General features: G+C 38.8%; 3 protein-coding genes across 4 annotated transcripts; 1 reads left to right on the top strand and 2 right to left on the bottom strand.

Annotated features, from left to right (window-relative positions):
• Positions 1–62: 62 nt before the first annotated feature.
• LOC105695392 (zinc finger protein-like 1 homolog) lies at positions 63–1,905 on the top strand. Its single transcript, XM_012416917.2, has 3 exons — positions 63–392; positions 633–938; positions 1,011–1,905. The coding sequence occupies exons 1-3, from the start codon at positions 291–293 to the stop codon at positions 1,569–1,571; spliced, it is 969 nt and encodes a 322-aa protein (XP_012272340.1). The 5' UTR covers positions 63–290; the 3' UTR covers positions 1,572–1,905.
• A 103-nt stretch (positions 1,906–2,008) lies between these two features.
• Positions 2,009–4,291, bottom strand: LOC105695391 (HSPB1-associated protein 1). Of its 2 annotated transcripts, XM_012416916.2 has the most exons (5): positions 3,884–4,291; positions 3,515–3,801; positions 3,410–3,418; positions 3,037–3,304; positions 2,009–2,844 (listed from the first exon to the last, which is right to left on the bottom strand). In XM_012416916.2, exons 1-5 carry the CDS (start codon positions 4,085–4,087, stop codon positions 2,473–2,475), a joined length of 1,140 nt encoding a protein of 379 aa, XP_012272339.1. In that variant the 5' UTR covers positions 4,088–4,291; the 3' UTR covers positions 2,009–2,472. The 2 variants fall into 2 exon arrangements, with proteins under 2 accessions (XP_012272339.1, XP_012272338.1); XM_012416915.2 differs by having other exon boundaries at positions 3,037–3,418.
• A 1,266-nt stretch (positions 4,292–5,557) lies between these two features.
• LOC105695204 (peptidyl-prolyl cis-trans isomerase E) lies at positions 5,558–9,759 on the bottom strand. Its single transcript, XM_012416557.1, has 6 exons — positions 9,730–9,759; positions 8,979–9,197; positions 8,513–8,706; positions 7,100–7,333; positions 6,731–7,007; positions 5,558–6,137 (listed from the first exon to the last, which is right to left on the bottom strand). The coding sequence occupies exons 1-6, from the start codon at positions 9,757–9,759 to the stop codon at positions 6,063–6,065; spliced, it is 1,029 nt and encodes a 342-aa protein (XP_012271980.1). The 3' UTR covers positions 5,558–6,062.
• Between the last annotated feature and the right edge of the window lie 1,733 nt (positions 9,760–11,492).

The raw sequence follows: 11,492 nt of genomic DNA, 5'->3' as shown, positions 1-11,492 counted from the left end.
CGCTTATTTTCCGTTGTATCTTATTAAGAACCAATGATTGGTCGTGCCGCGCCCTTAGTTACTATCGGATTGGTTGTTTCCGTTAGATCCGAGTCGTCTTGTCAGGCGACGTGGCCGAGAGAGAACATGGTGGATCATCCAAAAGCGGTGATTACAGTCGTCAACAAATTTCCGGTTAGCATGTTATTACTCTCGGCAATCGAAGAATAAATTATTTTCGCGAATATTCGCACCGAAACATTTTACAACATTTAATAATTAACTACGTTTCAATACGGTACTACTTCAAAATGGGATTGTGCAAATGTCCGAAGAGGCGAGTCACTAATCAGTTTTGTTTTGAACATTGTGTAAATGTTTGTGAACACTGTATGATGACAAATCATCCTAAGGTAAGACACCTCTTTTAATATTCCACAACATGAATTTGTGATTTCTTAAGTTGAACGTACATTATTAATTTGTATACATAGTTGTATGTTATTTTCAATCGTCAGCTATGTCACATTTTAGTAGGATGAATTTAATGAATCTGCAATAAGTATTGAAATACGTACAATATAAATAAGTGTAACACATTATAATTTCACCTATGATTTGTTAATTAATTATTACTTATTATATCTTTGTAGTGTATTGTCCAATCATATCTACAATGGCTTCAAGACAGTGATTACAGTCCGATTTGTGTCCTGTGTTCTGGGAATTTAAGTGATGGCGATTGTGTTAGGTTGACTTGTTACCATGTTTATCATTGGGTTTGCATTGACAATTATGCTAGAAATTTGCCAGCTACGACTGCACCTGCAGGTTACGTCTGTCCATCTTGTCAAACGTGCATATTCCCTCAATCGAACTTGGTTTCCCCAGTTGCAGACGTACTAAGAGAGAAACTGGCTGGAGTTAATTGGGCAAGAGCTGGTCTCGGTTTGCCGCTAGTATGTATAAAATGATGGTGCATAACTTTACATTTGAAATACTTTTATAATATAATTTCCTTTTAATTCCAGCTCAGCGAAGATAGAGAGCAAAAACCTGTACAAGAACGAAAGGTTCCAGTAACAGAAGTTCTTTATCAAAATCATTTGACATCTACTTCCAGTCCTACAGTTGCTACCCCAAGATCAAACAGTAACGTGAATTTTGCAAATTCTAATATAAACAGTGTCCATGTGAATAGTCAGAAATTAGGACCTCCTTACTCTGTTGTGAATATGGAACCATCGCTTCCAATTTCGAGTCAAACACCTAGAAAGGTATTTGAAGCCTATGATGATCCAAAGGAAGTGTCATTTGATCACGATGAGAACAAATATCAACGAAAATCAGCGATAGAGTGGTTCTTGAGATGGTGGAAACTCATAACAAGACCACCAACACGTAGAAGAAATACTTCAGGTTCATTGTATAAACGATATGCAACTATTGCTATAATTGGATTTTTTATTTTTATTGGAATTATCATCATATTTTCGTGGCTTGGAAGAATGGCAACAGATGGAGATCCTATTTATAATCCTCTTTCGCATCCACAAGTGAACGTCAAACGTGCTAAAGATGAACCAATCTAATGCTTAAGGTATATTTTGGACGGAGGATTGGGCTCCATTTGATGAGTATTTTTATACTCGGGTGAACTACATGAAGTGATAAACAAAATAATAAAGCACCTAAGATCGTAATTGTAAGAGGACTATAAGGAATTTAGAACATTTTTACAGGACAAAGACAAATGCAATGGAGATAATGGACTGAACTAAAAATTTATTCAGCATATATACATAGAACTCCAGTTTAGAATGCAGTATGATATTAGCTATATTGTTTGTTAATTTTTAAACAGACTCATAGAATTAAACTGTATATTTAAATCGAATGTAAAAAATCATCCGAATTTGTAAGTCATGTAAGTGTAGGTGCAATGATAATTTCATTGATATACTTTATAATTTTCTGAAGGAACATTTAATTATATAAACATTGATGTTCTGAATTACTTTTGAACGTATTAGTTAATTTTCCTATGAAACAAAATTGGGCCACGATGTCTGCTTATGTTTACTGAAAATTAACCAATGATAAATATTACAAATTTTTGGATCGGATTAAAAATTGTACATCATTAATTACTTATGTTAGACCATGTAAACAAAAATGCTGGTCATTTGAATGCACCATGTAACTATCTAGTTGGCTTTAACACAGTTGAAGTAAATTTCTACATTTCAATTAAGATTTTAAATTTAAAGAGAATTCAACGTAAATTCAATATTGAACTTTATTAAATAGAATAAAAACATCAGGCACATTAGATCCCGCTTATAATTTCCCATTTGCATAAAACCTTGTGAACCGTTCAACTTGTATACAATTATGGTTAAATTGCGAATTTTTGTTATTGAAAAAACATTCTAGAGAGTATTTATTTTATTGAATATAAAAAATATTTATTTTATCAACAAGATGTATATATTATTTCATTTCAATCTCTGCTTCAGTTGTATTAAGGACAATTTCAGAAACTTTAGCGATAACTTCTGGATGACAAAAAGCATTCACTATGGCATTCGATATTTTGTGAAAACTTGAATTTATTGTACCAAGATTATTTGAATCAGTTTCTGACTGCATTGAGAGACAATTACTACTCATATTAGGAAATCGATTATTTTTAGATTCTAGAATCTGTTCAAGTTTTAATTTATCTAGTCCTTGAAGAAGAAATATACAGTTTGGGTATTCTTTTGCTAATTCTTGTGCAGTCCATTTGGATTTCTTATACTTTTTAGTATGAGGTCGTATCGATGCATCTCTTGCTTTACATTCATTAATGCACGCTTCCACCTAAAATTTAAAGAAATGTAAGCGATATCATTTCTTTTTTCATTTAACGTTGCATTTTTTTAATTACATAGCCAGTATATTATTACAAACAACAGTTTGTCAGTTTTAAAATATAAACCGCACTTTGTGAAAATACACATTAAATTACATGTGTTATGGAAAAATAATAAAAGAAAATAAATAATCACTTACCAACGTTATGGAACGATAAAGAGAACATCTTAGTTCCGTAGATGTAGTTGGAACATTCTTTCCTATTTTTGTCATGATTAATTTAACAAGAGCTTCTCTTAATCTATCTTCACAGTCCGATGCTAAAGGTAACCATATATTTATGCTTATACTTAAATCCATTGATTCTACGTAATGCCACCATTTCCTAGGAACCAATAAAACATCTCCTGGTTCAAGTATCACCATTTGGGCTGATTCGATCGAACTCGAGATCCTCTGCACATCACTGTTTGATGGGCAAAAGAAATTAACGTTACTGTAAATTGTAGATTCTTCATATGGAACCCTTGTAGGTTCCATAGTATTACCCGTTTGAGGTGAAAATAGTAACCATTGTTTCCTAATACAAAAAATATATTTATAACGTCGTCTTATAAGAAGTACAATTTTAAAATAAAAAAGGATTGCTAAAAATAACTATTTGCCATCTGGCTACCTTCCATGAGTCTGAGCTACTAAATTACATCCATACGAATCTTGATGACAATTTGTATGAGCGCCTTTACTTCCAATCCAAAGGGTAGACTCGTCTCCGTGCTTGTTAAAACCAAATGGACTCCAATTAATGGAAGTTAATACTTCTGGTTTGTTCTTTAACCATTCTTTCATGTGTTTATAATCGAAGTAGTACCATTTGCTAGGATCTGGGTTAGATCGGATTATCTCCAGAAATTGATGTAAAGTCATAGTTTCCGTACTACATTGTGTTTCCCACTGTGGGGTCTGTGAAGATATAATTTGTTTATAATGACTCATTTTTAAATATTTTTTTCTGTAGAAAATTAATCTTATATATAGAAGTTACCTCTGTCCATGTATTAAAACCTATCCGAAATGGCAGTGGCGTATCGCCAAATATTTCAGCCAATTCATCAAAATTCCAATGCTGAAATTTCCAAATGTCAGAAATGTTTTCATTTTGTAAAATGCGCCGAAATATTATTGGTTCTTCTATTTCTAGTATAGCTTGTCCCAAAATCTCGCAGGAGGGTAGTTGTGTATCATTCATGCTTTAAAAAGGTTTACTCAGTACAGCTCATTATTGAATGTAATATGTTTAGAAGTTTTTATGGCATACACACATCCGAACGATAAGTTAAAAAATAATATTATGATTTTAAGCAAGCTTAAAGGTTAAATGATTAGAAATTGAACTTTTATGGCCGAAATTCCAGTTACTAAAGCCCAGCAAGTCGCTGGCAGTAACCAATCAGCGAAGCTTATTTTCCATGGACACTGAAAATTGGAGTGAGGTCCAATTGGCAAAACTGGGTAAGTAAAATACCCTAGGTAATTTACGTAGCTTCTTGCAGGAAATTACTAGATATCTTACGCCACAAATTTTGTACGGAACGTAAATTACTTGAAAACGGAACTGGATGCAGCACATTTCTGCAGTTTCTGCCGGACGTTTGCGCCCTTACATGATGATGTGATTTACATATCCGGACGGCATAAACGTCTCAATTTTAAAACAGAACTAGATTTTAATGCTATAGAAATATTCTGTCATTCTCCGAGCAGCAGTTGAGATATCGTTTTTGCTCCTAAATCAACTTATTTATTGAATTCGTTGTAAACAGAAGAAACCGATAAGTTACCAGGCCAGTCCCAAGGAAAGGCTCATGTGACACACGCTAGATGGCGCAACAGTTCACTCTACAATCATTTTATTTTCAATTAAATTGCAAATTCAAAAAAGACAACAGTGTTTATTGTAAGGGATACATAGAAGCTTTAAAGCCAATAAAAATGTACATCGTAGTATTACGTGTGCGCTAAATATACATTGACTACGTCTCCACCGTACTCCTAGATCCGGGATTTATCGAGTCCGGATTCAGTAAATCACATGTCTCCGTAGCATTAATAAATGCGCGAATTCGATTCTGAGCGTCTCGATCGACACTTAAATTCGGATTTACTGAGACGGGACTCGATAAATCCCGGATTTAGAAGTATGGTGGAGACGTAATCATTTACGATATTATTTCTGATTTAAAAAAAGAAAATCATCTCATTTGTGTCGGAACACGGTTACGCGTTTACACGGGGAGATATTGTTGTTTATATCAACACCTTAGCTTTTTTGGGCAGCATAAATTCGGCGTACATACAATGTGACGACGAAGATTAACGTTGCGTGTCAGTTATACCAGATTTATATCGAGTTCGCGTGGGTCGAATTATAGTCTGGTATAAATCTGACGTAAATCTTGCGACACAGTGCAGATTGGTGCACATTGTGTCATTATGCCAATGTTCCGGTTACGTTTCACGAGCGATGCAAAGGCATTGTGTGCCTCGCGGAACGCGCTATGGGCTTGTAAATTATCTTTCGACTTTTTCATAGGAACACTTTTCATGACCACCTATCTAGATAAGACTTTAAGGAGAAGCTAACATTTTCAGCGGAATTCCGTGTTTATTTTTATTCCACGTTCACGCGCTATAATTCTTAATTCCCTCGGCGTAGCGCTCCGCAGGATGAGATGATCTTTTCCGACGGTTCCTCCCTTTACTCATTTTTTTTTCCCCCGGCTTTCAGGTATAATCTTTTATTCCTAAATGGGCACCGAAGTGAAAGCCTCGTATTCTTTGAGAATTCCTCCCCTTTCTCGGTGTAGGATTGTTTCACCCATAGAATATTTTTCTTCATTAATTTCTGTGGTTGTTTCCACACTCCGCATATAAGTCTTGGCTATTTTGAAGTAATACACAGGGCAGTAAAGCACGATTTACCGGTTAATACTTAATGCAACCAATTATCCGTAAAAAGTTTCATTTCTTTGGTGTTGGTTTGAATTTTTTTTTTTTCGCAGTGTACGTATACGTGAATTAAAGTTCCAGGCAGCTCCGTGCACTAACTTCGAAAAATAGTGAGAAATCAGGTTTGTCAGCAAACTCCCGAGGTAAATAGGTACTTACCTACAAATTCCCTTAATTGACACTTTTTTATCCACCAAAAATAAATCTCGCAGCTTTCAGGACAACACCCCACACCGAGAGACGATTACAGTTTTCAGCGGCTTTCCACTTTTCGCCCCCATCTCTTCGATCTGAAAACAACGTATTGACTTAGCCGGCAGTAAGTAACAATTGCAAAAAGCGATGGTGAGAGAGGAAGGACAGTATGGTAGATATAAGCAAATCCGAGGTGGGTAAATCGAGAGTGGAACCAATCCGGCCGAGAGGAAGGCACCGCGTAACGAGCACTTGCATATCGAGTGCGCTTTACCGGAAGTACATCCGGTCGCACCGATACGTCACCGGTCCAGCGTGTAAGAGAAACCCGATCGATCTTCTATGCTAATTCCAAGGAATCTCGCAACCACGCTCTAACACCGTACCGAATACCCCGAGAGAAAGAAATATGATAAATATAACGATTAGACATTGTTAAACCAATTTCCTTGTTAAAAGAGCGCAAGTTCCTGTTTGATTTACCGCAAATATTTTTTCAACAGGTGAGCGGGCGAAACCTCTTCAACGCCACTTCCGTATCACCTTAAAATCCATGATTTCCTGAGTGAGTACCCCCTCGGGGTAATAATTTTTTAGTAAACATCCATCAAAGGAATTACAACATTCCTCGTAATCAACGTCTACGTGGAAATGTTTGTGTATAGAATTATAATGCTTTCGTTATTACCTTGTAGAGGTTCCCGAGGCCCCGGACGACTCTGCCGAAGACGACCCTCTCCCCGTCCATGGTGACGAGTTTGGCAAAGGTCAGGTTGAACTTGGAGTTATTGCTGTCCTTCCCGGAGCTCCACATGGACAGGACTCCGGGTCCCGCGTGTCTTAGATCAAAGTTCTCGTCCTCGAAGGAGTCCCCGTAAATGGAGGCGCCGCCGCTGCCGTTGAACTTGGTGACGTCTCCTCCTTGGCACCAGTACCCAGGGAGTATCAGGTGAAAGGGAGTGCCTCTGCGAGGATAAAGTCAAAGGACGAAGCTGGGTCATTAGACGGTCCCTGGATCCGGGTTTCTGCTCCCTTCGGGGATGGCTACGACCTTTACTTGTAAGAGAGTCCTTTCTCGCCGCGGCACAGAGCTTCGAAGTTCCCGCACGTACGAGGAAGAACGTCCGAGTACAGCTCGAAAACTATTCTGCCGAGGTTCCGATTCGTCTCGGCAATCAGAATATCGAAGAAACATCGAGGTCGTTGAACACGTAACTGGCCAGGTTCCTTCGGGATGGATCCGGGGATTTCCAGCTCGATGAAACGGGGCTCCTTCCACGTGGTTGGATATCTGGAAGAAAGGATCGAACCTTGGGACCACGTCTTCTTAACCCTTTCGTTACCTTGGACGAGATATCTCGCGATCCGGTAGTAGCTGATTAATGCTTTTGACGATAATCTAGCTTTCTAGCACTAATATTTTGACATTCTAGATGAATATATTTTATAACTAATTCTATTCGTATAGCTAAAAGGAAGAAATAAATACAGTTACTACCGGATCGCGAGATATCTCGTCAAAAGCGTTGATCGGCCAGTATCGGGTCGCGAGATATCTCGTCAAAAGCGTTAATCGGCCAGTATAGGGTCGCGAGATATCTCGTCCAAGGTAACGAAAGGGTTAAGGTGATACGAAAGGGTCATTGTATATACATAAACCGTCAGAATATTTATAAAAAGTTTCTCCAAACTGGGGGCATCGAATCATTCGGCACGTGATTATGGAGGTCCTAAGAAAGAACGTGGTGCTCATGAAATTTCATTATTAGACAAAAAAAAATGTATTCTTAGTTCTAGTCTATACAACCAGTGAAACTAAAATTATGAATGATGTCTTCTACATACTCGCCAATAGTTGCGGTACGCCTAATGCTGTTGTACACTCGCGATAAACGGTAGTTGCTATTTAAGCTGTAAATCAGATAGTTTCCCTTGCTGTCATTGTATACGTTACACGTGTATCGTTACACCTGTAAGCACTCGACGTGGTACTCTGTGCTTTAATTCAGCCGTACACTTGACGCTTTTGAAAGCGTAATTTCACCTCGGGAGAACTGCCGCTTCTGTTGCTAGTCACTTGTAGTATTGGCAACATTTCATGTCTGTCGTGTCGGTTAATACGGTGGCAAATTTCCTCCACGAAAGAAGCAGTTGCGCCTGCTTGCGTGGCTGCTGATGTAGCGAATATTCTGCTGAACTAGTTGGAGGAAGCTTGCCGTTCTTAGATCGGCGGATAAGTTCATTAACTTTTGCTCGATTATACTGCATTTGTCGTGACAACAAGTTATAGATTAATGTCCAAGCTTTAAGATATCTCGATGGGTTATAAACTTGTTACCACTCACCGAGTGCTGGCCTTTATTAGCACGTTACTTGTTTCAAAGTGAGAGGAGACTTTTTCTCCAAGTTGCGCGTAGAAGGAAAACGAAAGTGGAATTATTCAGAATCCCCGGATGCCTGCCAGACTTACTTTGTCATCTTTTTTCCTTTTTTCTCGATTCTCTTCCAATCTCGCAGGAAATCTCCGAGCGCATATTGGCTTTTTATCAGACGGATTTTGTCCAGAAGTTCCTTATTCTCTCGACGGATTTTTCGATTCCACGGCTCCTTGCTCTCAGCGTTCGACTTGAATGTCACTCTTCGATTCCAACAGTCCACCTTCCCCTGAGATTAATTTTTTAATAGAATACAGGTAGCGACGAAAAATGTCAATTTTGTAGGTGTGAAATCATTATGGAGGTTAGATTGCGAGGAGGAAGGTCACGAAGTTTTATACCAAAGTCGATAAAAAAAGGTTCTAAAAAAGCGATGCTAAAGCGTTTCCCATTATACAGCGTCGTTGGAAAACGGAATTGCCAAAGCATTTTTTTCACAAAATTAATTCTTCGATCTTAATTAATTCTATGATCATTATGGTGAAAGTTTAAAGAACTTACCCCACACCGAACAATGATGTTAATGTTTTTCAGTAATGCGATATTCTCCTTGTCGATTTCTTCTGTTCTTTTTGCATCTTCGATGAGATTCCACGTTTTCAGGTAATCGTAAGGATTGAATTTCGGAGCTTTGTTATCGATTTTCGGTTGTGCATAGACTACATTTACTCGATGTTCCTTATAAGCCTTCAAATCACGTTTTTCCACGACCGGATCGACCTGAAAATATACAATTTAATTTTTACCTACTTTAATCTTCATTAAATTATTAAAAAAAAAATGTAATCATTTTATATCTAAACGTTACTTCTCCCGGGAGAAATCGCGATCTCGGCCGAGGTTTCAGAGTCTTAATCAGATGTTTATTATCTTTCTTCATGACCGCAATTAATTTTCTTCTTCCTCACTTCTATTTAGATTATTCGAGTTTGTTGCCTTTGGACGCAGAATTTTATGTGACGTCGGAAGAGGGTGAGGTTAAAAGTTGACATGTTCGGAGTGAATGTTATAACAGTCAACTTGCGTGCACTTATTCAAGACGAAGGCAATAAGGTAGTTAATACTAGATAATTGAAAAGCAGAAGCTAACTCCTGAATAAATAGCAGGAAACGTAAAATCTCATAAGTGGATCTCGGACTATCACAGTAGTACAAGTCAGCCTACGTTCAAACACGAACGCTGATCTCTCTGCTGTCTCGTTAGCCTCGATTCCAGAAAAAAGGCAACGATGAAACAGGATTTCGAGAGTACAGAGAACCATTTTTGATCGTCCATTGCCATGTAGCAGAATCCATTGGGAAAATGGGTAAAATGGCGACTGGAAACGGCGATGCTCCGAATGAAACGACGCCGGCGAATTACCCGTGGCATGAACGTCGAATAGGTTTGTAAAAGAGAAAATAATTTCGGAACGATCAAAGGAGGCTAACTCGATTCAGTCGGACATTCCTTTGGATCTGATCGGACGAACAGAAAATCCGAACGAGGAAAGAAAATCTCTTTGAATCAGCCATGAGCTTGTAAGGCCGAGCCCAGGGATAAAGGACCGAAATCGAAGAAAAAAAACAGCTTTTGCTTTCCATTTTCAGGCAAAGGAGCGTTTTCGGGGCGATAAAGGAAAGACGCCTAGACCACTTGACTCCAACTAGCAATAAAAGGGAAGATAAAACGGGGTAATAATTTGCAATATGTTTGTACAGTTTCTATGTATCACTTTTTGCCTCACATCTGGATTCGCAGCAGTTTATAATGGAGACGTCTTAGAAAAATGTATTCCAAAGACGAAACGCTGTCAAAGGAGGGTCAGGGTCGATTACCTGTCACAAAATGAAAAAGCTTGAGATGTTTTCAGTAGGAGCTGAGGAGAGATTACGAGCCGCAACGTTGATCGTGGAATGGTCCAAAGTGTTCAGAGGACCCTTCGGATACTGCTACAACCTGTGGTAAACTCCGTCTAAATATTGAGTTTCCACGGGGGACGGAATCCTAACCCCGCGTCGGATTTAATCCAAGGATTGGACAGGACACGAGGCAGGAATTTGAGAAAGTGAACCGCAGAATGCTCGGAATGTGCGGAACGCGTTCAAGGCTCGAAGAGGAGAGAAGAGGAATTCGCTTCCAACGAATGACATTATTAGAAGAAACTCAGCCTCTACCTCCAAACCTACTAGACCTTTAAAGCATTAAAAAAACCAAACAACCTCAGTAGCGCAGAATAATTTTTAAATATTCCTTTCTAATCTGTACTAAATATCCCAAGCGACAAATTTTTCGAGACGTCTCGTAGATCTCATTCGGAGATATCTAAAATATTTTCTGACAATCTCAATGAAATATTTAGTCTTAATAATTTTTATAAACATACAGTAAGGATACAGTTTTTACTTTACGATTATTATCGGACACTTAGTTTGGTATCAAACAACGTGTAGGAGGTAAAGAAGTCGATTACAGTCTTTCGTCGATTTCTCTCTCTTCCTCTCATAGATGGACTTGTAAATTCTCTGTAAATTGTCAATTCGTTTTTCCGAGGGGGTTGGTTTCGAAAGAGCATCCTCGGGGATTCCGGTGCGTTGCTAGTCACGTCGGTACGTATCCGAAGAATGGAGACGGATAGGTGGGATTCGCGGTTGTACCGGTATATTTACGATAAGTACGCGTGAAGTTTCGCGGAGAATCGGTTCGGGCTGGCAGAAGTAATATCTCGGTCTGGCTCGAGGAAGGTAATATTCTCCGTCGTCTCTCTTTTACAGAAAGTTCGCTGACTGACTTCGTTCGAGTTGCCGCGGGGGGAAGTCCGAAGTAGCTTCGTCAACGGAGACGTCGAAGAAACGAATCCTCCGGCCAGGAACGTCGCTATCGACGGAAACGACGCCCGCCACGGCGCCGTCTCCAAAACGTCGGGACGAAACTTACCTCGGTAATGGCAATACCGATTTCAAGTTGGCTTCTCGATTTCCCGAGGGCGAAACGTAACCGCGCACCTCGGATTTCGAAATCGCGAGGTATATCCA

The sequence above is a fragment of the Orussus abietinus genome, unplaced genomic scaffold (genome assembly GCF_000612105.2).
Source record: "Orussus abietinus isolate OABI.00-Male unplaced genomic scaffold, Oabi_2.0 scaffold106, whole genome shotgun sequence".
Classification (NCBI taxonomy): domain Eukaryota; kingdom Metazoa; phylum Arthropoda; class Insecta; order Hymenoptera; family Orussidae; genus Orussus; species Orussus abietinus.
The sequence above is the reverse complement of the archived record's forward strand: the minus strand, read 5'-3'. Positions and strand labels throughout refer to the sequence as shown.